This window comes from Haliotis rufescens, unplaced genomic scaffold (assembly GCF_023055435.1).
Source record: "Haliotis rufescens isolate VD_foot unplaced genomic scaffold, xgHalRufe1.0.p SCAF_16, whole genome shotgun sequence".
Classification (NCBI taxonomy): domain Eukaryota; kingdom Metazoa; phylum Mollusca; class Gastropoda; order Lepetellida; family Haliotidae; genus Haliotis; species Haliotis rufescens.
The window spans coordinates 1984554-2011959 of NW_025963846.1; the positions used below are offsets into that span (position 1 = coordinate 1984554).

General features: G+C 39.3%; 1 protein-coding gene across 2 annotated transcripts in view; it reads right to left on the reverse strand.

Moving 5' to 3' along the window:
- Positions 1–27406, reverse strand: part of LOC124144883 — a 381519-nt gene that overhangs the window by 181424 nt on the left and 172689 nt on the right. The window contains exon 5 of one of the 2 annotated variants that reach the window (XR_007221550.1): positions 20663–20803. Coding sequence is in view for 1 of the 2 variants with exons in the window: in XM_046514495.2 (XP_046370451.2) it covers positions 20726–20803 (78 nt within the window). In the remaining variant the exon portion in view is untranslated. Of the gene's footprint in view, positions 1–20452; positions 20804–27406 lie in introns of those variants that run through there. The other variant, XM_046514495.2, reaches the window with a different exon arrangement.

Genomic DNA, 27406 nt, shown 5'->3' on the forward strand with positions numbered 1-27406 from the left:
GGGTGGTCAGGCTCGCTGACTTGGTTGATGCATGTCTTCGTATCCCAATTGCTTAGATCGATGCTGATGATGTCAATCACTGGACTGTCTGGTCTAGACTCGATAACTTACAGACCGCTGTCATATAGCTGGAATATTGCTGACATTAAACAAAAAACAAACAACAAACTTACACAGTGAAACCTAGCATTGGAATTCTTACATATGGCTACTAAGACATACACAGTGGTGAAACATGGCATTGGAATTCTTACACATGGCTACTGAGACTTACACTGTAAAACGTGACATTGGAATTCTTACACATGGCTACTGAGACTTACACAGCGGTGAAACATGGCATTGGAATTCTTACACATGGCTACTGAGACTTACACTGTGAAACATGACATTGGAATTCTTACACATGGCTACTGAGACTTACACAGTGGTGAAACATGGCATTGGAATTCTTACACATGGCTACTGAGACTTACACTGTGAAACGTGACATTGGAATTCTTACACATGGCTACTGAGACTTACACTGTGAAACGTGACATTGGAATTCTTACACATAGCTACTAAGACTTACACACGGAAACATGGCATTGGAATTCTTACACATTATTACTAACGCTTATTACAAAATGTCCAGACCTTCTTTTTTATGGTTTATAGATTTTCATTGTGACAAATTTGGTCAATAGGTCGGAAAAAGTATACATAAAAAATGCATTGCACATGATTAATAAAATCATCTTTAAGTTTGATTTGGATCGTAAGGGGATACAAAATGATGATTTATTGTTGGAAAAGTTTCTGTTTTAATGATTTAAAAAGCCCTTGGATTATTTTTATTGTCAAAATGATCTTTGTCGGCAACAGAATTGAAAAAAAACTTGTCACTTCGACTTTTTCCGACCTTCCTGAAATTTACAATTTTTAAGGTCAGTGGATCTGTAGACAAAGCCAAAACAATTATACAAAACCATAAATCACTTAAAATAGTTCAGAAACTTCCAATTTGCAGCATGTAAATCAGATTTTATATAAGCAATAATTTTTATGTTTTAGTCATCATTATGCAATTGGCAATTTGCAAAAGAAATCAAAGCTAATTACAACAGAGTGCTATACACTTAGACTTGAAGCAGTCTTCGGATCTAAATCCAATAAAACCCGAGAACCATGAATTAATTGTTTTTCCCCACGTTTGATCTGAATGAAAGTTTTTTTCAATCCAAATGCATTATGAGCAGGCCAAGCCCAAGCTAACAACCTATTATTAACTAGTCAAACAGTGCAGTTGGCTCATAATATTTGCTCAGAAAACACAATTTGTCTGCAAAAATATTCTCTAGTCAACAAAGCTGATATTCACTCGCCTTGGATTGTCACACTGACAATGGCCCCATTGAAATTATGCCTTGTGGGTGTTTAATAGAGTGATTTGGTTGAGCAGAAAAACACTGATCACATAAAGCTATCGCCTTTCTGTTGACAAAGAATATTTAAGTAAAATTCATCGTCTCCACATTGAATGCAATCTCTTCCCCATAAAATCCTGTCGCGGAGCACTGTTTCAAATAAAGAGTGTTATTGCCCGGTTACATTGGATCCGATTACCTTACTTAAAATTACCTCACCATCAATGCTTACAAGAATAGCCAGAGCCTAATTTTGCTGTAAATGCTTGCAAGTGAATGTCTCCAACCCATCATCCCCTGACAGTCATAAACGGAAACGTATTTTTAAAATAAAATGCAGCCTCAGCACTCTTCAGGAGTATTAATAATATATAAAATAAAGCGACAGAACCCTTTCCGTATCCAATAGAAATCTCTGCATGAAGGAGAGTCGATTGTACGATTCCGACTATATCATGAGCATGTGTTTATGAATCACTATCAAATCGTAATGATACCAGGTGTTCGCGAAAAGGTCAGCGTATTCTGCACCCGTCACAAACGCATGCAATGAACATGCAGACATATCAGTGTTTGTGAGTGAGTGTTTATTTGTTTGTTATTACTCAGCAATATTCCAGCTATATGACGGCGGTCTGTAAATAATTGAGTCTGGACCAGACAATCCAGTGATTGACATCATGAGCATCAATCCACACAATTGGGATACGATGACATGCATCAACCAAGTCAGCGAGCCTGGCCAACCGATCCCGTTAGTAGCCTTTTACGACAAGCATAGTCGCCTTCTAGGGCAAGCAAGCATGGGTTGCTGAAGACCTATTCTACCCCGGATCTTCACGGGTCTATGAGTGAGTGAGGGAGTATTGATTCACACATCAATTTTGTAGCTATTTGTTGTAAGGACATTAACACAACATTATGATAAGGGTGTGGTATGGTTTGGTAAGGATGAGGTTTGAGGTTGACACTGTTTAATAAGAATGTGATATGGTAAGGATGTGGTATGAGGTTAAAGTGGGTGAGGTGAAATGGGGTTTCGCATCTAAGATTATTGCAATTATATAACGACTTGCATGCCTGTGTGTGTATGTGTGTGTGTGGCTGCTTGTACTAGTCCGGACGGATGCTGATTTTTAGTGCTAGCTCACTGAGATACCATTCCGCAGTTTAACATGAATACCCAACTCAGACACAGTATTTTGACTTCGAGCCGACCAGTCCTTGTTTAGCCCCTTAATGCCGAGCGCCAGACAGGGTAACAACAACAACCATCTTTTGATGTCTTTTGGTATGACGCGGCCGGGGATCGATCCCCGGACCTTCCGCTCTCTGGGCGGACGCTCTACCGCTAGACCACGGAGGTGGTCTCATTTTGACAGGGTAACAACAACAACCATCTTTTGATGTCTTTTGGTATGACGCGGCCGGGGATCGATCCCCGGACCTTCCGCTCTCTGGGCGGACGCTCTACCACTAGACCACGGAGGCGGTCATAAGGATAAGGTTTGATCAGGGTGTTGTAAGGTAAGGCTGTGGTATGACCAAAACCAAGTATTTTATTTTCCTTTTTGTCCTGTTGTGTCCTGGGTTTAACATCTCTTTGAAACATATTTCAGTTATATCACAGCATGTCACCTTGATTAGGAAGAAAGCGAAAGTGATGCAGGTCCTAAAAGTTTACCAATTTTATGAATCCCACAAGCAGGGGTGTGGTGCTGACAAATCTTAGTTTCCTTCAAATGACTCATTCCAATAACATGCTACTGAAATGAAACAGATATATTGTGAGTTTAATGCAGCTTTGAACATTATATCATGGCATCTTAGTTAATGTGGGAGGAAAGCCCCAAGGTTTCGTTTACCACTTTGGTGAAATCCATGAGAATGGGTAAGATGCTGACAAACCTAGAAACATGAAGGGGGCGAACAGGGAATCGTGTGGAAGGGATGCAACTCTGCACAGCGAATTGCATCACCATACATGACGTCACCCATTCCCCTGCCACGGAAATGAAACAGGCATATTGCATAAGATCTAATCATTACAAAATAGGATAAAAGATTGGATCTGAGGGCCAAGAGAAATGTCCTCAGCTGCTCATTTCCCTCTATCAATCATTTTCATAACCAAGCATATCAGAGAGTGAGAGAGTGAGAGAGTTGGGTTTAACGCCGCTTTTAACAGTATTCCAGTGCCGCTTTTAACAGTATTCCAGTTATATCATGGCGTGTCAGCTTAATGGGGGAGGAAAGCCCGAAGTGATGCAGGTCTCAGACGTTTACCACTTCCGTGAAACTCACGAGCACGGTATGGTGCTGACAAACCTAGAAACATAATTGGGGCGAACCGGGATTCGAACCCACAATCATAGGTTTCTGGCGTGGCCAAGGGACGCAACTCTGCACAGCGAATCGTGGCGCCATAGATGACTGGGCCACCCGTGCCCGCATCTCGGAAATCAAGGTAGGTGACTCTGTACACATTTCAACAGCATGGCTTATACGTTTTGTTTGTTTGTTTGCTGTTGAATGCTGCACTCAGCAATATTCCAGCTATATGACGGCGGTCTGTAAATAATCAAATCTGGACCAGACAATCCAGTGATTGACATCATGAGCATTTATCCACGCAATTGGGATCGATGACATGCATCAACTAAGTCAGTGAGCCTGACCACCTGATCCGATTAGTCGCCTGTTACGACAAGCAAAGTCGCCTTTTACAGCCAGCATGGGTTGCTAAAGACCTATTCTACCCCGGATTTTCACAGATCTCTGTGTAATTGCTTGCCCATCATGATAAGGATATTGCTAGTGATTCATATGTCCTTTCAGGTGTAACACTCTTGTATTATCTTGTCTGTGTTGCATCTCATCGTAATGATGTGCTCGATTCCAAGAGGTTCCGATACATCTTAATGAAGCTATAAAGCTGGCACATTGCATCTCATGGAAGATAGGGTAAAAAACTTTACCAAAAGTGTTATGTTCAGCTTAGCTTGAAGAACACAGAGAGCCTCCCCATGCCAGAAGGGTTGAAAACAAGGGTTGTTCATCCCGTTCGTCACCTCTTACAACAAGCATAGTCGCCTTTTATGGCAAGCATGGGTTGTTGAAGACCTATTATTTATATCACATGTGAACATTGTCTCAATTTCTATCTTTGCTAAAAATTTACTTCATAATTATACTGCATTAAGTTATCGCAGTGTTTGAGAGAAATTGTACCCTTGCTTAGTTAGGATGGTTTGAATATTGTTTAATAACTGATAAACTTTCTTGAAGCTATAAACAACAATTCCGGTCTGTTCAATGTTAGCTTCACACATGTTATAAATCCTTACAGAGCCATGCCACTGAAATGTGTTCAGAGTTAACTGCCCTTGTTGAAAATTGAGAGAAATTGTATCCTTGCTTAGTTAGGATGGTTTGAATATTGTTTAATAACAAATAAACTTTCTTGAAGCTATAAACAACAATTCCGGGGCAGGTAACTCTGAACACATTTCAGTAGCATGGCTCTGTAAGTATTTATATCACGTGTGAAGCTAACATTGAACACCATAAAAATACAACACTGCGTCAGTAATTGCTAGAAATTTGCTCCGACCAAATAAAACCAAAGAAACATTAGATTTGATACATGCAACTTAACAATAATATATATCTCGTAAGAATTGTTTGAAAAATTGTTTGAACGAAACAATGCGATCCCTCCTCATCCATGGGTGTTTATTCGACTCTACCTCAGATGCGAGGCTGAAGACCAAACAGAACAGGATCTGATGTCTGAGCATGGTATCTGGACTTCAAAACAACTTTAAATTACATGGCTAGGTTGAACATAGATCATGGTAAAAGACTGGATAATTTGTGTGGTTAAAAAGTCATCAATTAAACATCACAATAGCCAATAACCTACCCACAAATTAAGGGTTGGAACAAAACATAGTCTGTGCATCGTTTATTTTAAGACATCTTTTTTCATCTTTGTCCCTAAAGAGGAAACCTGTCTGTGAATTTGAATGAAAAGTAACCACTTCCCTTCAATCCAATGGTTAATGGGTTTACAATGTATTTAATTTTAAATTGCTCGGAAATAAACAAGCCAGCATGATTACTGCTTCAGACGTTTCATTGTGATTCCATGCATGAGAAGGTAAGATTTAATCCTTCAAAGATCATCAGTGATCTCATCAGTAACCATAGACTTAAATGACAATAAAAGTTCTTCTTCTGCAATAACAGTTACCGTATTCGACGTAATAAGCACCCTGCTCTAATCAGCGCCCACGGTGATATTTGCAAATATATTGCCTCGTGAACAATCCAAATTAGCACCCTTCTGATTGATCAATGGACACAAGACTTATTTATTCGCGTATAATACGCACTCGAGTGTTATATGCAACCTTAATTATGGGCAATTAAATTCTGGAAAAATATATCTGTCGTATATAAACATTTCAGTCTGTCAGCATAAACCATGAAATTTTTCTTTCAACTCTGTTTTTTTCCACCAAAATAATATTCTAAAAAGAGTCCCCTATTTCTAATTTTGAGAGCACCCTGGGCGCTTATAACGTCGAATACGGTAGCATACAGGTACTGGATGTGATCACTGAAAGGGGCTGCATGTCCATGTGTTGAATTGTGTCACTTCAGAGGAGCCAGGAACCTATGATTCAACCTTTGGTTTGATTCCCAGTTGCCCTGATCATGTTTGTAGATGTGCCAGCACCATATCTTTGCTTTTGGTCAACGTTTAATACCTGCAGCAGACCCATGAAGATCCAGAGTAGAATAGGTCTTCAGCAACCCATGCTTGCCATAAAAGGCGACTATGCTTGTCTAAGAGGCGACTAACGGGATCAGGTGGTCAGGTTCGCTGACTTGGTTGATGCATGTCATCGATCCCAATTGCGTGGATCGATGCTCATGATGTCAATCACTGGGCTGTCTGGTCCAGAGTTGATTATTTGCAGACTGCGTTCATATAGCTGGAATATTGCTGAGTGCGGCGTTAAACAACAAATAAACAAAAACAAACAAAAATAACAACCGCAGCCTTCTTCTTGAAGGTGTGAGAGTGTAACAGTGTTCGGAATGAAGCTGTTGACCCAAGGGGTCCTTGTCATAAGGGTCAAACATTTACATTCTTTAGGAACAAACTTAAAGGGCCTGGATAGCCATTAATTTCAAAGACTGACTTGATATTACTTAAATAATATTCAAATGTTCAAAGAGGGGTTAAAGGAGCACTAATATCTGACAATTCACCAGGACTGGTTTTTGCCTTTGTTATTGTTTTTTTCCCCAAGCATTCCACGACTATATCTAAGATATTTTGACTAGTTTGCGACCTGTGCTGCACAACCGTAAGTGACATTTGTCACTTTTAATGATAGTATAAGGGTGTATCGTCACCCTGATCAACAATATGAAATACAGTTTTGTCTTGAAATAATAATGAGTGAGTGAGTGAGTGAGTGAGTGAGTAGGGTTTTACGCCGCTTTTAGCAATATTCCAGCAATATCACAGCGGGGGACACCAGAAATGGGCTTCACACATTGTACCCATGTCGGCAAGCGAACCAGGTCTTCGGCGTTACGATCGAACGCTTTAACCACTAGGCTACCCGACCACCCCTGGAAATAATAAGGAGATGTAGGTATTTTTGGGGGTGGCATCGGTAATGGTTACAACGTTCTGATAAGTCAAATTTGATTGTGCATATATGTTACAGTCAATGTGTAAAATGACTTAAATTTTCACTTTGTCAATTTATTAAATTCCTAAATATTCAGTAATGTTACAAACTGACTGAAAATCTGTCCATTTATTTATTGTGATAACAAACTCCAAACATTTTGTTGTTTAATTTCTTCACCCAGTGGCTGAAAATGATAGAATTAAAAGAAAACAAAAGTCGTACATTTCTATATATTTTGGATTCTAATCCTAGCATAATTAGTGTATTGTGATGTTTTTAAGTCCTTTTGAACATCTTAATAATTTTCAGTCAATCTGAATGTACCCGTCAATACCCACATAAAGGAACAATATCCCATATATCTGCAGCTGAACAAAGAAACTTGTTCAATGTCATGTGTCTTCGAAAGAAACTAATATTTTCATATATCGAGCCTTTTGGGATACAATATCTCATGTTCCTTTCTCAACTGATCACGTTAGTTTGTTTCCGGTGTTTCATAGGTGTCAGGGGCGGTCAGGTAGACTCGTGGTTAAAGCGTTCGATCGTCACGCTGAAGACCCAGGTTCGATTCCCGACATGGGAACAATGTGTTAAGCCAATTTCTGGTGTCCCCCGCCGTGATATTGCTGGAATATTGCTAAAAGCGGCGTTAAACCATACTTACTCACTCACTCCTACTCATAGGTGTCAAGTATCATTGGTCAGCTGAGACAGCACACATGACAACTATTTTTATGATAGCGAGCCTGAAGATCCTATCCTGTTAATCGCCTCTTACGACAAGCATAGTCGCCTTTTACGGCAAGCAAAGGTTGCTGAAGACCTATTCTACCCCAGATCTTCACGGATCATCAGGCAACTAAATGGATCGGGTGGTCAGGCTTGCTAACTTAGTTGGTGCATTTCATCGTACATTGTATCCCAATTGCTTAGATTGGTGCTCATGATATCAATCACTGGACTGTCTGGTCCAAACTTGATTATTCACAGGCTCCATCATACAGCTGGAATCTTATTGAGTGAGGAATCCAACAACAAACAAACATCCTTCTTCCACATCCCACAATTAGTTTACACCCTAGCAATTCTTAACCTATGCCATCCTCTCTCATCCTCTCCTTCATCCGTCCTTTTCATACCTCAATAAAGCCTTAAAATAGTTTTCACATAATTTCATATCCTTTTCAACTGCATGTTTCATGGCTCCAATATTTTCCAACACTCCATCAATAATTTTATGACAACAAAAGTTGCCCATATCAAGTAAATAAGTTCTTTGAATACTAAAAAAAAAGCTTTTAATAATTACAACCATCTCGTTGCATTTCTTTCAACTCAGTTCGTGTCATTTTCTTTATACCTTAATAAGATTTCCATTCGATCACAGATCATAGCATTGAGGTCATACCTTTTCACATTCGCACTTGAAACATTCCCTAGATGCAAGAATCACACAAAACGCGATATTCTCAACCACAAGGTCACTTGGAAGCTGACATCTGTCTTTCGCTTCTTTACAAGCCGAAAAATTCTTTAATAATTTCTCCTGTTCATCACCTCTTCCATGTACACACTCGGAGCTTCTTCCTCAACATGCAAATTTCAATATGTCAATTCCATGTTTATTTCAAAGTTGCATCAAGTCAAAGGCAAATAAAAAGTGTTAGATAATCTTTAATGAACCTAAAAAATGGCTTGTTTTTAGACAGGTAAATGTTGCACATTTTCAATCTGCTTGATTGAAAGCAAAAAATCTCACCTTTAACGATATACATGGGTGATAGACTTTCACCTCTCTCTCGAAAGTAAAGGTAAGAAAATGCAGCCAAAAAAACATATTAATAAACATGAAATCACCAATTTCACAGGCTCAGATCCCATTTTAGCAAAAAACAACACCATAATTCTGAACAAATCTACGATTCCAAAACAAAAAATGACAACAATTTTTAACACTTTGAATATATAATCCCCATGACGTACAAGACTTCAATGACATTGCCCAATCTGACATCCAGGCTATCTTTGAAAGCGGCACCACAAGACAAGCCCGTAGAATATTCCAAGAAAAATGTCTCCATTTATTTTATGTTTTCTCTAAATGGAATCTGACATGCAGATATTTTTTTTCCATGTCAGTACAGTTCGAGTTATGATGACTCTTTCTATGCTAAGTTTTCAGCCAGACAAGCACTTGTAAGATCTACCACTTACAGAGACAGAAACATGGGTCCATTATCCATTCTTTTGAGAGAAGTGGCGTCTATTTCAAACATATGATCTTCAATTTCATGGCCCTATAAACCTGGCCAAAGCTGATTACAACTTTCAGGCCTCATCCAGTTCTGGCATCATGTCGTTTTGACCACTACTCCGATTGTCAATTGCAAAACAGTTATAATTTCCTGTTGGATGGACTCAGGACTTGCCCGGCTTCAAAGTCCATTTTTGACTGACAGACATTCGGAAGCTACAGGAAAGACGGATACACTTCCGCTTTTTATGTTCTAAAATATCCAGATCATGATCGAATGCTTCAGAACCAAGAGTAGATTGTGACATATTGATTCATTAAGTGTTGGTTTGATATTCACTGTTTTATATGTTTCTCGTAGGAGTCGCCACTTCACAGCTCTGTCTACATAATTTGTAAATACGTAAACTTCACAAAATCACATGTCTGTCCACCTTCACAATTTTCTTCACATTTATTCATTTCCTGACCTGTCTACATCAACATCTTTCAAACATTCTATTCCATTTCCTCATGTGCACTTATTTGTCAATTCACTTATGATACATTGGTAATATACTGCGGGGCAAAGGAAAGTATACACTTGAAAATTGGATTTGATCCAAAAATTACAAATGTTATCAAAGAATTACTGGGGTGAAAACGGTTACCAAAACACTGTAAGCTTCAGGTCCAAAACGCAATATGGTGTGATAGTTTTATATTGTGGTTTGTGCAAATTCAATGTATTTTGTTTCTCCTTACGACATGCATGTCCAGTGTATTAAGATTCATTTACACGTATGTGTTTATTTTACCCCTACAACTATCCCTTGTAAGGTTTCAAAATTCCACCTCTGCGCATGCGCACATATCTTGCATACACATGCTCACTAGAGCCTATTTACCCATAGGCCCTTTCTCTCTCTCCATTCCTCTCCTAAAGTTAGAAGGTCTACAAGATTCACTACAATAATTGCCCACCCCGTCTTCACTGGCTTAGGTCTTCATCATTGTATCAATTTGCTGCTGCTTTATAAATATGTAGATTTTTTCAATTTGCCTTTATTATCAGGGGCTGACTGATTGCCCACTCATCTAGAGTGTCCTTTTCTCGCCCAAGTCTACACCAGGGCACAGGTGGCAGCCCCGGTCTGCAGACCACTGTCCGAGCCTCGCACACACCCATTAATCTAATCACCAATCCACCCAAATACCCATTTATCTAATCACCAAACCACCACATACCCATTTATCTTAACGCCAATCCACCCACATACCAATTTATCTTAACACCAATCAACCCACATACCAATTTATCTTAACACCAATCAACCCACATACCCATTTATCTAAACACCAATCCACCCACATACCCATTTATCTAAACACCAATCCACCCACATACCCATTTATCTAAACACCAATCCACCCACATACCCATTTATCTAAACACCAATCCACCCATATACCCATTTATCTAATCACCAATCCACTCACATACCCATTTATCTAAACACCAATCCACCCACATACCCATTTATCTAAACACCAATCCACCCACATACCCATTTATCTGAACACCAATCCACCCATATACCCATTTATCTAATCACTAATCCACCCACATACCCATTTATCTAAACACCAATCCACCCACATACCCATTTATCTAATCACCAATCAACCCACATACCCATTTATCTAATCACCAATCCACCCACATACCAATTTATCTAAACACCAATCCACCCACATACCCATTTTTCTAATCACCAATCCACCCATATACCCATTTATCTAATCACCAATCCACCCATATACCCATTTATCTAAATACCAATTCCACATATTTATCTTATCACCAATCCACCCACATACCTATTTAAACTAAACACCAATCCACCCACATACCAAAGTACATCTATCTCCCCATTTGTCTACACCTGAGTACACCTATATGTCCTTTCATCTAAACATCCACCATCTATGTAACAAATTTCTACATCCACCCAGCTACCTTCATACCCAATCACTAAACATCCACCATCTATGTAACAAATTTCTACATCCACCCAGCTACCTTCATACCCAATCACTAAACATCCACCATCTATGTAACAAATTTCTACATCCACCCAGCTACCTTCATACCCAATCACTAAACATCCACCATCTATGTAACAAATTTCTACATCCACCCAGCTACCTTCATACCCAATCACTAAACATCCACCATCTATGTAACAAATTTCTACATCCACCCAGCTACCTTCATACCCAATCACTAAACATCCACCATCTATGTAACAAATTTCTACATCCACCCAGCTACCTTCATACCCAATCACTAAACATCCACCATCTATGTAACAAATTTCTACATCCACCCAGCTACCTTCATATCCATTCACTAAACATCCACCATCTATGTAACAAATTTCTACATCCACCCAGCTACCTTCATAACCATTCACTGACATCTACCATCTGTGTGCCACCTATCTAAACATACATCAACATTATACCAATTTCCGGGTGGTAGGGTAGCTTAGTGATCAAAGTTCAATTCCCATCATGGAAAATGTGTGAAGCACTTATTTGGTGGTTCCTTTTGGGCTATTGCTAAATCAATGCAAAACACAATGTAAAATAATACCTATTAAACTGTATATACCGTATTCGCTGTAATAAGCGCCCCACTCTAATAAGCGCCTAAGGCGATATTTGCTAATATATTGGCTAGTGAACAATCCAAATTAGCACCCCTTCCGATTGATCAATGTGCACAAGACTTATTTATTTATGTATAATAAACCACAAAATTTACGATCTCTCAACTCTGTTTTTTTTCACCAAAATTTTATTCTAATAAGAGCCCCCTATTTCTAATTTTGAGAGCACACTGGGCGTTTATTGCGTCGAATACAGTATATTAAAACAACAAAACCCTTTCCATAATCATAAGAAATCATAACAGTCCATATCATATCATATCATATCATATCATACGAATGTGCATATCAATCACTATCAAATAGTGAGGTGAGGTGAAAATGGGTTTAACGTCGCGTCCAAGATTATTGCACTTATATAGCGTGCGTGCGTGCGTGGCTACGTGGACTGATGCCGATTTATAGTGCTAGCCCACTGAGATACCATGCTGCAGTTTAACATTAATACCCCACTCAGACACAGTATACTGACTCCGAACCAACCAGTCCTTGTTTTAGCCCCTAAATGCCGAGTGTCAGACAGGGTAACAACATGTACCATCTTTTAACATCTATTGGTATGATGCGGCCGGGGATCGAACCCCGGACCTTCCGCTCTCCGGGCGGATGTTCTACCACTAGACCACAGAGGCGTTCTATCAAATAGTAATGATATCAGGTGTTAACAAAAGGTGAGCATATCCTGCCCCACTGACGGCACCCATCACACACACATGCAATGGCAAGTCAAATGTTCATCTGATCAAACACAGGAACACATACGGTCCAAGTCAAAATAGTGAATTGCAAACTGGTGTTCACAGGTGTAAATTTGCGTAGCGAATTTACACAAAGTGTTCACATCGGTTAGGACTCCATAAACAAAAAAACATATTGAAGTGAATACTTATAAATGAATATGTCCACATTAATAACTTGACAGACACAAAAAAATGTAAACCAGTTTTGTTTCATTTTTTTGTTTGTTGCTTAACGCCGCACTCAGCAATATTCCAGCTATATGATGGCGGTCTGTAAATAATCGAGTCTGGACCAGACAATCTTGTGATTGACATCATGAGCATCGATCCACACAATTGGGATCGATGACATACATCAACCAAGTCAGCGAGCCAGACCACCGGATCCCACTAGTCGCCTCTTACGACAACCATAGTCGCCTTTTATGGCAAGCATGGGTTGCTGAAGACCTATTCTACCCCGGGTCTTCATGTCTCAGTGACATCGTTCAGTGAAATAATTTGACATTCTATTTTCAGCCGATCAGGAAAAGACAGTCTGCTTGTGCCATTGGCCCAAATTATTTTCAGTTCATGGAAACAGAAACACTTAAAAAATGGCTTGGCTAGCCAATCTCATGTCATGGAATCACTTGCAATATATTTATTTATCATTATTGGTAAGTTAGCCAAAGTTATACACAAAGTCAATAAGAATCAGCTTGGCCAATATAACATGCACTTCAACAAGACTGCTGATTATAAGCAAACATGGAGGAACTTATTTACCTTAGCATATTGACTCTGGTATCAATTTCCTTTGGCAAATTATCTGTACAAGATCACATCAGGAACCCAATATCTTGAACAGAATTGAATTTCCCACTAATTTTCGAACTACAAGAAAGGACAAATTTTACTGTTCACTAGATTCCATATAATCATGAACCTCGGGTTTAATGTGCATCTATTGCACCAAAGAGACTCCCTTTGACATAAAAGCAACAAAACAATTTCTGTGTTCGTAAGAAATCTATGCCAAAAGCAAAGTCGATTGTACGATTCCAACTAGGTGACAAGCATGTGTTTATGAATCACTTGTTGGTTGTTGTTGGTTTGTTGTTTGACACCGCACTCAGCAATATGCCAGCTATATAATGGAGGTCTGTAAATGATGGAGTCTGGACCAGACAATCCAGTGATTGATATCATGAGCATCGATCCACGCAATTGGGATCGATGACAGGCATCAACCAAGTCAGATCCCGTCAGTCGCCTCTTACGACAAGCATAATCGCCTTTTACTCAAGCATGGGTTGCTGAAGACCTATTCTACACCGGATCTTCACGGGTCTTATGAATCACTATTAAATAGTGATGATACAAGGTGTTCTCAAAAAGGAGAATTTATTCTGCTCCATCGGTGAACCCATCACAAACACATGCACTGGCAAGTCAATTGTTCACCCAAAAAAACATGGGAACAAATGGTACCAGCCAAAACAGGAAATTGCATTGGACATCACAGATGCGTCACAGGGTTTAGTCGCTTAATTTTTTTATGAAAGCTTTATTGAGGCCTTGAACATTATAACCTTGATAACCTTGATCACAAGGTCAATGCAATAAAATATGGTAATGACACCCCTTCATCTGCATACAAGTAGTAACATGAAAGGAAAACCAATCTGCCATGAAAAATGAGATCGGATTGATCAATAGATATCACAATAATGAACTCCAGAGTGTTTTGTGTTCCTACCAAATATCTGCTTCATTTACACGACATCCCTTTAAACATGGAGTTGCAAACATCTCAATGGATCAGTGTGGTGTTAATGACTTTTGGGATGATCTGGAATCAATGTTCCAACCGAATCCCCGACCTAGAGACAAACAAGCAAGGACTGCAGTGAGACTCAATCAAGTATTTCATTATTAAGCAATAACAATTGTGCTGTCTTGGAACATAAAAATGTGGTAAACAATAATGAAAAACAACTTGCCTCAAGTACCTATAGGTAACAAATTAATAAACATCATGGTTACCATATTGGGATGCTGAGAAGAACCAGCTACAGAAGCTCACCTTCATTAGGTGATATTAAACTTGATTGAGTGTGATATTGTGTTGAACGACCTCATTTGGGCAACATCCATACTATACTTTGATATAATGCGGGGAGGTGAGGTGAATTTCGTCACGTCTTCGTTTCGTCACGTCCAAGATTATTGCACTTGTATAGCGATGGGCATGCATGTGTGTGTGTGTGTGTGCGTGCGTGTGCGTGTGCGTGTGCCTGTGTGTGTGCGTGTGCACTAGTCCGGACTGATGCTGATTTATAGTGCTAGCTCACTGAGATACCATTCTGCAGTTTAACATACCCCACTCAGATACAGTATACTGACTCCGAGCCGTCCAGTCCTAATTTTAGCCCCTTCATGCCGAGTGCCAGGCAGAGTAACAACAAGTACCATCTTTGAATCTCTGGGATCGAAACCCCACACCTTCCGCTCACCAGGCTGACGCTCTACCACAAGACTACGGAGGCGTTCATATATAATGCAGTGAGCTATCTTGATATTTGTTAGTTCTCATTGTTAGAACATTTGACACCAATGATGGGATATGTAAACAGACTGAGAGATCTGACTGTGAAAATATTATTGACCAAGTCCTGGTAAGAAGTGATACCTAGCCTCTAACTCTAACTACGAAACTTATGTATAACTTAAATACCAATTTGCAACCTTCAATCATTCAAAAACATAATTACTTGAGAGTTTTACAAATCAAGTAATACAAACATTTTTTTTGTATAAGAAGTATTTAAAACATTATTAACATTGACTTACATTCTGGTGACACTGACCTTTTAAAAAACATCAACAACATGAGTGAGTTTGGCTTTACATCACTTTTAGCAACATTCCAGCAATATCACGGCGGGGGACACCAGAAATGGGCTTCACACATTGTACCCATGTCGGGAATCAAACCCGGGTCTTCAGCATGATAAGTGAACGCTTTAACCACTAGGCTACCCGGCCACCCCGAACATATGATGAAATGTCACTTCTAATTAAATGACAATTAACAGTATTTCTTTCGATATGGTACACAATACAGGCAGAAATAGACAGTGCAATTGACGAAAGCACCATGTTTATAAAATATCATTTTTGAATGTACATAATATCTTTTTTTCTTTCTTATTTTTGGCCAGCAGACTGTACAACCATTTCAAACTGTCATTATTTCATGTCTGATCACTTTGAAAATACTCAATTCCTATCTAAACTCACATTGTCGAAGACCTACAGGCCACAAAGTTGCGACTAAATTGGTCGCCATGGCGATCTAGTTTTGTATTTTGCGACTGGTATTTTCATGTCAGTCGCCAACTGGCTCCTTGTCTTTAATTAAGTTTGGCGACTAAATATCTATTGTCATAAGATATTAAAAAAGATCGTTTTTAATATAAGTGCGGTAACTTCAGTGAAAAAAATCGATATCAGAACATAATAACATCGATTAGATCACTGCTGGGCCATGTGTTCTGTTTTCGCTTTCGATATGAAGCTCCATACCTGGAATGAAGGAAGCACTTTCCGTTATTAAGTAATGCACTAACGATGTTAAGAGTTTAGTCCCCACGCATGCGCTGTACGACATCCGCCCAGGTGACAGCTGTGGCGGTCGATTCGCCGTTCAAAAACACGAAGTATTTTTCCATATTTGCGCAAGTCAAAACAACAACAAATCGTTTTCAATCGGCAAATGATGAATACCGTATTTTCTTTAGTATAGTGCGCACCCCTCTCTAGCGGATTCAGTATTTTTTTTGGAAAAACGGGTGAAAATTTGCCATTTCCCGACTCCCGGGGCAAGTAGAAATACAAGGTGGGGCAACAAAATCACTTACTTTAACTTGTCCGGAGGCAAGTAATATTGGAAATTACTATCACTGTCTACAAGTCTAACTACTTTTAAAATTGGTACAATAAATTGGCTGAGAGAAATTTCGTAACCGCGCTTTCGTAACATCGCCTTGTTTTTTTCCGTAGTTATAACAAGCGATTTCATTAGATTAAAATTGGTTTCTAATGACGCTTTCTTGCCGAAATCTGCTACAAGTTTCGTGATTGGTCAATTTTGAGCACATGACTTCAGGCAGCCAATCAAATTACAGCGGTGATACCAAGCTCGTGTTTGATCAATTTCAGAAGTTGGCGAAAGATTATTGTTAAATTGTGTTAATCTGAACTAAAAGGCAGGAAATCACGATATATATTAAAAATATGGAACTTCGTGAATGTATCGTGCTAGGTTATGAGCTGTGACATAGATTTTTCATGCATATATTTCTGCATTAAACATCTTGTCCGAGCTGAGAATTTAAGCCAAATTAAGGCGACGAAAGCCGAGATGTCATTTGACTTACATTACACGCGATCGCACGAAAAGATGGAAATAATAACTTAGATGTAAGTTTGATTACGTTTAGATATATTTTTGTTGATTTTATTTATTACTTTGTATAATGTATTTAAAGATTTGTTTAAAACGTCTTTATTTTGCTCTTTCACATGTTCGATGTGGACCCGTTGTCGAAATGTGTGTCCGAGAATTATATTTTCAATAACATCGCAGGAAATAGTGAATAATTTTTTAATTTATCGATAAAAAATGATAAATTGATGTGGAATACATATTTCAGACATTGTGAAATGTGATAGATTTAATAAATGAATGATATTATAGGTAGGTCCATAAATATATATACTATTTTGACGTGACTACGGCTTGGCCGGAAAACCGGCCTACGGTGTTGAAAGAGATAAACACATAGATCTATTGATTTGAAGTTTTATTTTGAAATTATTTGGGCAAGTGAAAATTGTCTTTAAACTTGTCCGATGGCAAGTGAAGTTTTTTTTTTAAATTTCCACCCCTGAAAAAAATTTGAATAGATCTACCAAGCGCAAAAAAAAACTTACACCGTAGATATATCTACCCCTTTAGCGAAGTCCGGCAAACGAACGGGTGATGAGAAACTTGGTCAGTACAAATTCGAAATGTGAGATAAAAAATCACCAGACATGTTGATTTACCGTTTAAATTGTATTTTTTTGTTCTGCTAGGCATTGTTTTATATCCAGGGATTAAGATTACCATGTGTATCTTCTCGTAAACTAAGCCGGACACAGCAATCAGCTGTACACACATTTTCTTGGAATTTACCGGTGATTCAGTCAAGACACACCCAATAATATAACTTTACAGGGTTTTAATGCAAGGATCGGCAAAAATTATATCTGAAACTATTTTTTTATCAGGAATAATATATTCCAATATCTTGTTAATTTAGATGCAGCTTTTTCTAAACATATTTGAAATAATAGTAACCCTAAGTGAAGCAGCTGATTGCTATTACTGGGTATTACATGGTTTTACATGGAACACACAGTCTGACCAGTCACCGTCAAGGCTCACCCGTGATCGCGAGAATTACGTGTTGACATAGAATCGTCCATCAAAAACAAATATGACTTTTAACGAGTCAAAGTATGGCATTTATGACATATGTATCCATTCTCTGTCAACTAAAGTTCGTTTCAAGGCGTCAATAGCGGTAATCTGACCGTGGTTTCTGTTAATAACCGTTAGTTGTGCGATCTTCGGATCGCTTCACACACGATTTCGCCGAAATTAATTGAAACAATATTAAAAGTAATTATTGTCTGAAAAACTCAAAAGCTTCAACAACAGTTGTTGTTCATGATATAAAACTGATTATTCAAACTAATGGTTTTTTTTGTGTTTTGTTATGCAGAAGCTCGGTTAAATTACAAGTCATTACTTTTGGCTCCTTACATTTTGTCTTGGCTCCTTGAAATTCTATTTGGCTCCTTGAAAAAAGCATTTGGGAGCCAAGCGGCTCCTTTGAATTTTTTTTAACTTTGTGGCCTGACCTAGAAATCTGATAACGACAGATTGTCATTTCCCTCATGTCAATGAAATGAACAGCTGATCGTGGTAAACACATCTGCTAAACGATCTATAATCGCGAATTCTTCTTCTAAAAGTCAACAATGACCAGAAATACAGAAATTTCAACATATATGGTACATAATACTGGAAATTGGTAAAAGATTGTGGAGTCCCTGAGACTATCATGAAGAGTGAGTGAGTTGGACTAACGCCGCTTTTAACAGTATTCCAGTTATATCACAGCGTGTCAGCTTAATGTGGGAGGAAAGCCCCAAGTGATGAAGGTCTCAGACGTTTACCACTTCGGTGAAACCCACGAGCATGGTATGATGCTGACAAACCTAGAAACATAATCAGGGCGAACTGGGATTCGAACCCACAATCATAGGGACGCAACTCTGCACAGCGAACCGCGGCGCCTCAGACGACTGGGCCACCCGTGCCCCCACTATCATGAAGAAGTTGATGACATCTACATTTACATCAACAACCTTGCAGCTGAAGCCAAGAGCCTTCACTCTGTGCGTGTAAGCCTTCGTGTAAGCTGTCAAGTTCCACGTTTCAATAAAACCTGGATGATGTCATCTGACACACATCACTGCTCATAGACACATAGTCTTCACAGACTGTACAGTGCAGGATCAAAATTCACCTCCAGTGACTTTTTGAACCTTTTTTCACTGAAGAGAAATAAAACTTTAAACTACTATCCTTCATATAATAAACTTAAAATTGATTTGTAAGGGTCAAAACTTTTAAGTTATTATTTTCAAATTCAAAATCTCTTCATCACTGCAACTGATTCCAATACAAACCATGAAAATGTAAATTATACTCTTTGACTCCAGCTAAATTTAAAAAAGAAGAAGATTTAAATTAAATTAAATGGCCCATTGCATTCATGACAAATCACATTATTTAATGAAAGGTTATTTTTTTAGGTCGAAGTGTATGCATTCAAAAAAATTATTAATATAAATGTCTTTAACATAGATACCTTCACTATTTAATAGTGTGAATAGAAGCATTACCATAGAATCATTATTCCTCGTATTTTAGATAATTTCTATCTACAAAAAACAGTATTGTTATGTTCTGAACAACAAACAAACACACACACAAAAATAACAACACTTATTTCTCTTCATAACAACTTCAAAATCCTTGTATTTTTCATACTTTAAACACCATACAATACAAAGCAAGACTTCAAGTGACTACAAAATCTAAAAAATGTTTCTTAAAACCCAACAGTGATTTGTTATTGGCTTGGAAGCAATAAATCGTATAAGACATTTTATTCCTTTTTTCATTTTTTTTTCCATTTCCCAGTCCAGGATCACCTGACTACGTTCCTCCGAGACCACAAACTAGCACACAAACCCTTCAAACTCCGTCCTCACTGACAATGAGGGACCCTAGCAAGGAACAAAGGAACTACTGAAGACAATGACAACTCAGGGCTGTCATCCGAACATCCTGTGGAATGATCCTCTGTATAGAGCTGGTCATCAAGTTGTTGTGTTTGTACCTCCTAATTGATATACCTCCGCACTGACGTTAGACGGAAGTCCTTTAAATGTAGAAACGATAGGTATGCTAGAAAATTGGTTCAAAGCAATTACTTGCTAGAGGCAATAAAATTAGTCCTAATCATAGAAATTGCCAACATGACTGCGTCCAAGTGGTCAAGAATTGGACTAGTGAAGAGACTCCTTCGGCTGGAGTGACTTCCAAAGTTGTGTACGCTGACACAGATAGAGCAAAACACAGCATTTCAAACCCTTTAAACACGGCCATTTCCTTGGCAAAGTGACTGACTTAAAAAAATGTATATATTGTATCGCCTACTTGGATTGCTTTGTAGATCTTTAATGACGTGCCAGAAAAGCTGCAACCGATAGTTAAGCAGCTTCAAGATGAGTTTCTAATGACGAGGGAGAGGCTGCCGTCCCTTAGATCTGACAGCTGACACCAGCCCACACTGTTATACTGAAATCAAGTGAACAAAATATAAGTTTATGGTAATGGTTTTTGCTTGTATGTCACAGACATGGGCACTGTACAATATTCATAATCACAGAAGTGGAAGACGGACTAGCATGATGGTGGGGCAATAGATGCGGGTTTAGGATAGTAATACCTTTTTTATGAGATGGCATGCTTAAGATAATGGAATGTGTTGTCAGGCATGTTACGAAAAGTAAATGAGTGTTTTAATGCTTCAAGGGCTGGACCATAACTTGATGTGTTGGAGTGGGTGAGTGAGTGGGTTGGGTTTAATGCTGTTGCAACCAGTATTTCTGTATCATCACTTAGAGTGGGAGGAATACCAAGAGTCACAACCTCAGGTCAAAGATATTAACCACTAAAACATAGTACAGATGTAGTAGAGAGTGAGTGATTGAGTTGGGTTTAATGCCGCTTTTAACAGCATTGCAGTTATATCACGAATTGTCAGCTTAATGTAGGAGGCAAGCCCGAAGTGATGCAGGTCTTAAACATTTACCCACGAGCATGGGTATGGTGCTGACGAACCTAGAAACATAATTGGGGTGAACCGGGTTTCGAACCCACAATCATAGAATTCTGGCATGCCCAAGGGATGCAACTCTGCACAGTGAATCGCGGCGCCATAGACAACTGAGCCACCCATGCCCCCACAGTTGTACTAAGATTATCACTTGGTATGATGGTTTGGTTTGTTTTACGCTGCACACAGCAATATTCCAGCTATATGATGGCAGTCTGTAAATAATCGTGTCTGGACCAGACAATCCAGTGATTGACATCATGAGCATCGATCGATGGTATCAATGACATGCTTCAACCAAGTCAGCGAGCCTGACCACCTGATCCCTTTCGTCGCCTCTACCAACAAGCATTGTCACCTTTTACGGCAAGCATGGGTTGCTAAAGACCTATTCTACCCCGGATCTTCAGGGGTCTGGTATGATGGGTAAAGGTTAGTAGGTGAGGTGAAATGGTGTTTAACGTCGCTTCCAAGATTATTGCACTTATATAGCGACGTGCATGCACATGTATGTGTGTGTGTGTGGCTGCTTGTACTAGTCCAGACTGATGCCGATTTATAGTGCTAGCTCACTGAGATACCATGCCGCAGTTTAACATGAATACCCCACTCAGACACAGTATGCCCCTTAATGCCGAGCGCCAGACAGGGTAACAACAAATACCATCTTTTATTGTCTTTTGGTATGACGCGGTCGGGGATCGAACCCGGACCTTCCGCTCTCCCGGCGGACGCTCTACCATTAGACCACGGAGGAGGTGTAAAGGTTAGTACAGTTCTAGTAAGATTAGCACTTGGTATGATGGGAAAAAATAAGATTTGTTTTCCAGGATATTGTCTGTCATGAAAGTAATTTAAACTGGCAGTGATCATTCCCTACTTACCAAACATTATGTCATCTTGTACAGAAATGGAAGAATACGTTTACATCCTGTGTTAAAAAAGAGAAAAAAAAGAAGAGCACAAGGATCAAAGAAGAACTAAACTACATCATTAACAACCATTGATGTGTCATTGTGACATCATATGATCTCCGCCAGACGATGATGTTCTCTTAATCTTGGCTTAGATGTCAGCCTTAAATGGTTGTAAACCGTATGTTTCGATATTTTCTGGGAAGTTTGAGTGATTAGCTGCTTGGAAAGGTTTAAGGCTATACATCTACGAGTAACATCAAATACATCATGCATAGTTCATTGAACAAATAATCTTATCTTCCTTATTTAAGGCCATAGGTCTTGCTGGCTGAATATCAAAGGTTGTGTGATGGGATTTTAACCAGCTAATATAACACACTGTGTCTTGTTGATGTCAGATTTGGTGTGGTCTTATGTCTAGCTGGTTAATGCTATGATAAATAGGTCATCAAATGTGAACCAACTTTTCTACAAAAAATATTCAGTTAAACAAAAGTCTGTGTCTGTTTCCTAATGGCACACTCAGCAGAATTCCAGCATCATGACAGCAGCCTGTAAATAATCAAGTCTGGACGAGGCAATCCAGTGACTGATATTATGAGCAACATTCCGCACTGTTTGGGTACGTTGATACACAATCATAGCTGCCAGTTTAAATTACTGTCATAACAGATGATATTCTGAAAAACAAATGTTAATCTTATTTTCACCCATCATACCAAGTTATAATCTTAGTTCACCTGTACAACCTTTACCTATCATACCAAGTGATAATCTTAGTACACCTGTACAACCTTTACCCATCATGCCGAGTGATAATCTTATTTCACCTGTACCAACCTTTACCCATCATACCAAGTGATAATCTTAGTACACCTGTACCAACCTTTACCCATCATACCAAGTGATAATCTTAGTACACCTGTACAACCTTTACCCATCATGCCGAGTGATAATCTTATTTCACCTGTACCAACCTTTACCCATCATACCAAGTGATAATCTTAGTACACCTGTACCAACCTTTACCCATCACACCAAGTGATAATCTTAGTACACCTGTACCGACCTTTACCCATCATACCAAGTGATAATCTTACTGCACCTGTACAAACCTTTACCTAATACTATTTGACCATCATCAAGTAAAAAGTTGGTTGCTTGGTTAACCATAGAAAACCTTATCAAACACCATCAAATTGTAAACAAAAGTAAAATAGAAATTAATAAAATATGCCATTATAACAATTTCATGCCAACAGCTAAATCTAAGCATCAAAGAATCCTTTACAAGAACCAATTCAATCTAAGGACGATGTGCAGAAGTGGAGAAGAAGAGTCTCGAGCCAGCTGATAACTCTAAAATCAGCCCTCTTCTGCTTCGATATATCCTTCTTGAGAAACACTTGAGTTAGGAGCTTGGTCATCGAGCCTGTTTGACCTTAATTTCCTTCACAAGAGTCTGACATGTAACTGTTCTGTTTTCTGACACAATCTCAACAAGTATAGGTGGAGGGCTAATGTAGAAATGCTGTCTCATTATGGAGACACACAGCAAATACTTCAAGAGAATAGTTTACATTTTTGTTCTTGTTCCTTCAGTAGTGGGTGTTATTTGCTTTTGAAGCTGTTCCTCCTCTGGAGTGTAAAATAAAATCTGGAATTATTGTACAACTATGAATACAATCTGTGGAATGCAAGTCTGTATGGAATTTCAGAAGAACGTTATCTCAGAAATAATTATGAGCATCTACAGGACAGTGAGTTTAGTTTAAGACCATTTTAGCAATATTCCAGCACCATCATTGTAGGGGAAACCACAAATCAGCTTTAAAATTTTACCTATGTAGGGAATCAAACCCAGGCTTTAGGTGTGATGTGCGAATGCTTTAACTACGAGGCTACCAAACCACTACAGAGAAGGGATGACAACTTCTGGAAATGTTTCCCTGGGATAGATTTGAGTCAAGGGCAATCTTCTTCCCGAAGGAAGAGCGTCCACTTGCCTTTTCTATCAAAGTCTTGTTGCCACCCTTGCCACATCAAGCCCACTTCCCTGTGTTAAATATGATTGGACCAGCACACATATTGATAGTCCAATTAGAGAAGGTTTCACAAAATCAACGACCAACATCCACAACTGTACACATTCGTATGAAAGAGATTTACCATTGCCTGTCTTTGTTGACACAAATATGTCTTTTTCATCTTTTAAAACCCCAAATGATTGCCTGTGTTTTTGTGTCAGGGATGAAATAGCAAATGTTTTCATTATCTAATCAGCTAGGTGATTGCCAATGGTAGTCTCAATCTTGGCGAAGCTATACGTGATAAGAACTGCGATCTGATTGGACATCGTGTTTTCAATACAAGGGGCACAACTTGTGATCTACACAAGGTGGCACAGGGTCGAACCAAGAAAAGTGCCCTTGATGTGGCCTTTGATCTAAGTTAGTGGACACGCTTGCCTCGGGAAGACGAGGGTCAGTGGGATTCTATATTCTCACAAGAATTATCCCAGAATGGTAGACATTTTCATATCTGGCATTAAAGAGAAACAAAAACAAAAACACATGACCTTGCTGATATGAATATATCTGTTCATAATCTGGTAATTTTATTTTCATTTTTCTTTAGTAAATATAACGTCAATCATTTTAGTGATATATTGAATGGTTCTGCTCAGAATTACATTTTTATTAAAGTGAGTGAGTGAGTGAGTTTGGTTTTACGCCGCTTTTAGCAATATTCCAGCAATATCACGGCGGGGGACACCAGAAATGGGCTTCACACATTGTACCCATGTCGGGATTCGAACCCGGGTCTTCGGCGTGACGAGCGAACGCTTTAACCACTAGGCTACCCGACCGCCCCCATTTTTATTAGAAGTACTTGAATACTTTCATAAGGTATGGATATTAACGCCTATATCAACTTAAACCGACAACGTTAAAAAGGTCAGCCTAGCAGACTCAAACGCTTTCGGCAGAAATTGGACAGAACATGACCACAGACTTTCTTAATCGGTAAACGACATGACATGGTTTCTATGACGCTCCTGAAAAATGCCATGAATAATGTATCTTGTTATGAAGAGTTGCCACTTGAGAATAGGCACATGCCATCCTTATTTTGGCAGTAGTGAAAATATTTTAAATAGTTGAGCATCTTGTTGACACAACTGTGTCGAAGGTTAAGCAGTCTAAGCACACCTGGCTTTTCTCTCCCGTCCAGTTGTTGTTGGTGCTCAGCTTCAGTGCCAAAACTACCAGTAGCCTCACTTGAAGAAGAATTTCCTAAGAAGCAATAAAGCCAAGCATCTTAATGCAATCTGAGTTTACACTCCTCTGTCATCAGGCAGTGCTTCTCTCCAATGAAACTTGTAGCTCACTTCATCTTGAAACTGGTCATACAAGGACCTAGCATGGCCTAAGACTTTGTTCAAATTGTCCTACACCTATTCCTTGCAAGAGTTTTTGTGTTGATGGAGAAATCTGTTTGCTTCATGATGAGGAAAGACTTTAGTGAAGTGTTGGTTTAATGGCTACAGGAAGCTGCTCCAATGGTGTATTGTCACTGGTTCCTGTAGTCATATAGAAAGATAAATTCTTTTAATTGTATTCCAGTTATATCACGGTGCATTTGCTTCATGTGGGGGGAAAGCCCGAATTGATGCAGGTGTAGCAGGGCGTGGAGTCATCCCACAGATGACATCCTTACCTTATCAGCTTGCTGACGGGGTTAACCTCTTTGGTCTTGTGGACAAGGCGTCCGACCTCAGATCAGAAGGTCCGTGGTTCGAATCCCATCACGGGACTCGGAAATTTTATGGCCGTTACATTGGCACCCAACGTGGGGCTGAGCACGTTCATATTAAATTTGAGCAAAATAAGCCTCAGTACCCTACTATGCGGCCCAGGACGTGCCTTCTGTTGACGGGGGAGTATGTAGCAGGGCGTGGAGTCATCCCACAGATGACATCCTTACCTTATCAGCTTGCTGACGGGGTTAACCTCTTTGGTCATGTGGACAAGGCGTCCGACCTCAGATCAGAAGGTCCGTGGTTCGAATCCCATCACGGGACTTGAAAATTTTATGGCCGTTACACAGGTCTTAGACGTTTACCACTTTGATGAAACCCACAGGTTTGGTGCTGACAAACCTAGGAACATAATTGGGAGAATAAGGATTTGAACCCACAATCAGAGGTTTCTGTCATGCGCAAGGGATGCAACCCTGCAGAGCAAACTATGACAACTTAGACAATGGAAAGTGAGATGTGACGATGACAACAAGAGTCAATGAAAATTTAGCCACAGCCTGTTTGCATTTGTCACACTTTGTTTGTTTGTTGTTTAACGCCGCACTCAACAATATTCTAACTGTATGACGACGGTCTGTAAATAATCCAGTCAATCCAGTGATTGACATCATGAGCATCAATCCAAGCAATTGGGATACAATGACATGCATCAACCAAGTCAGCGAGCCTGACCACTCGATCCAATTAGTCGCCCTTTACGACAAGCATAGTCGCCTTTTATGGCTAGAATGGGTTGCTGAAGACTTATTCTACCCTGGATCTTCACGGGACCATTTGTTATGCATGGACTATGGACATCATACATGTACCATATTTCCCATACAAAATCCACATTTTCCTTCCTCAGATGGTACCATTCTGATGACGTCATGCTATTGTTCTTGCAGTTGATTACTGGCCATTCTAAACATGTATTTCAGCAAAACTGACACAACTGGAGGTCATTATGCAAAACAAGAGAGAAATTATACATCAACCATAACATGGTTTAAGTCAGAGAAATTACTTGAACTTTTTCGTTCAAGTGTTTTCTCCATTACGTAAACCATTATGATGATATCCTTGTTGCAGTCGATTCCGAGGCCAGGTATTCACAGGCCATTCTGAACATGCAGTTAAACAGGTGAGGTGAAAGGGGTTTAACGTCGCGTCCAAGATTATTGCACTTATATAGCGACGTGCATGCACGTGTATGTGTGTGTGTGTGGCTGCTTGTACTAGTCTGGACTGATGCTGATTTATAGTGCTAGCCCACTGATATACCATGCCGCAGTTTAACATGAATACCCCACTCAGACACAGTATACTGACTCCGAGCCGAC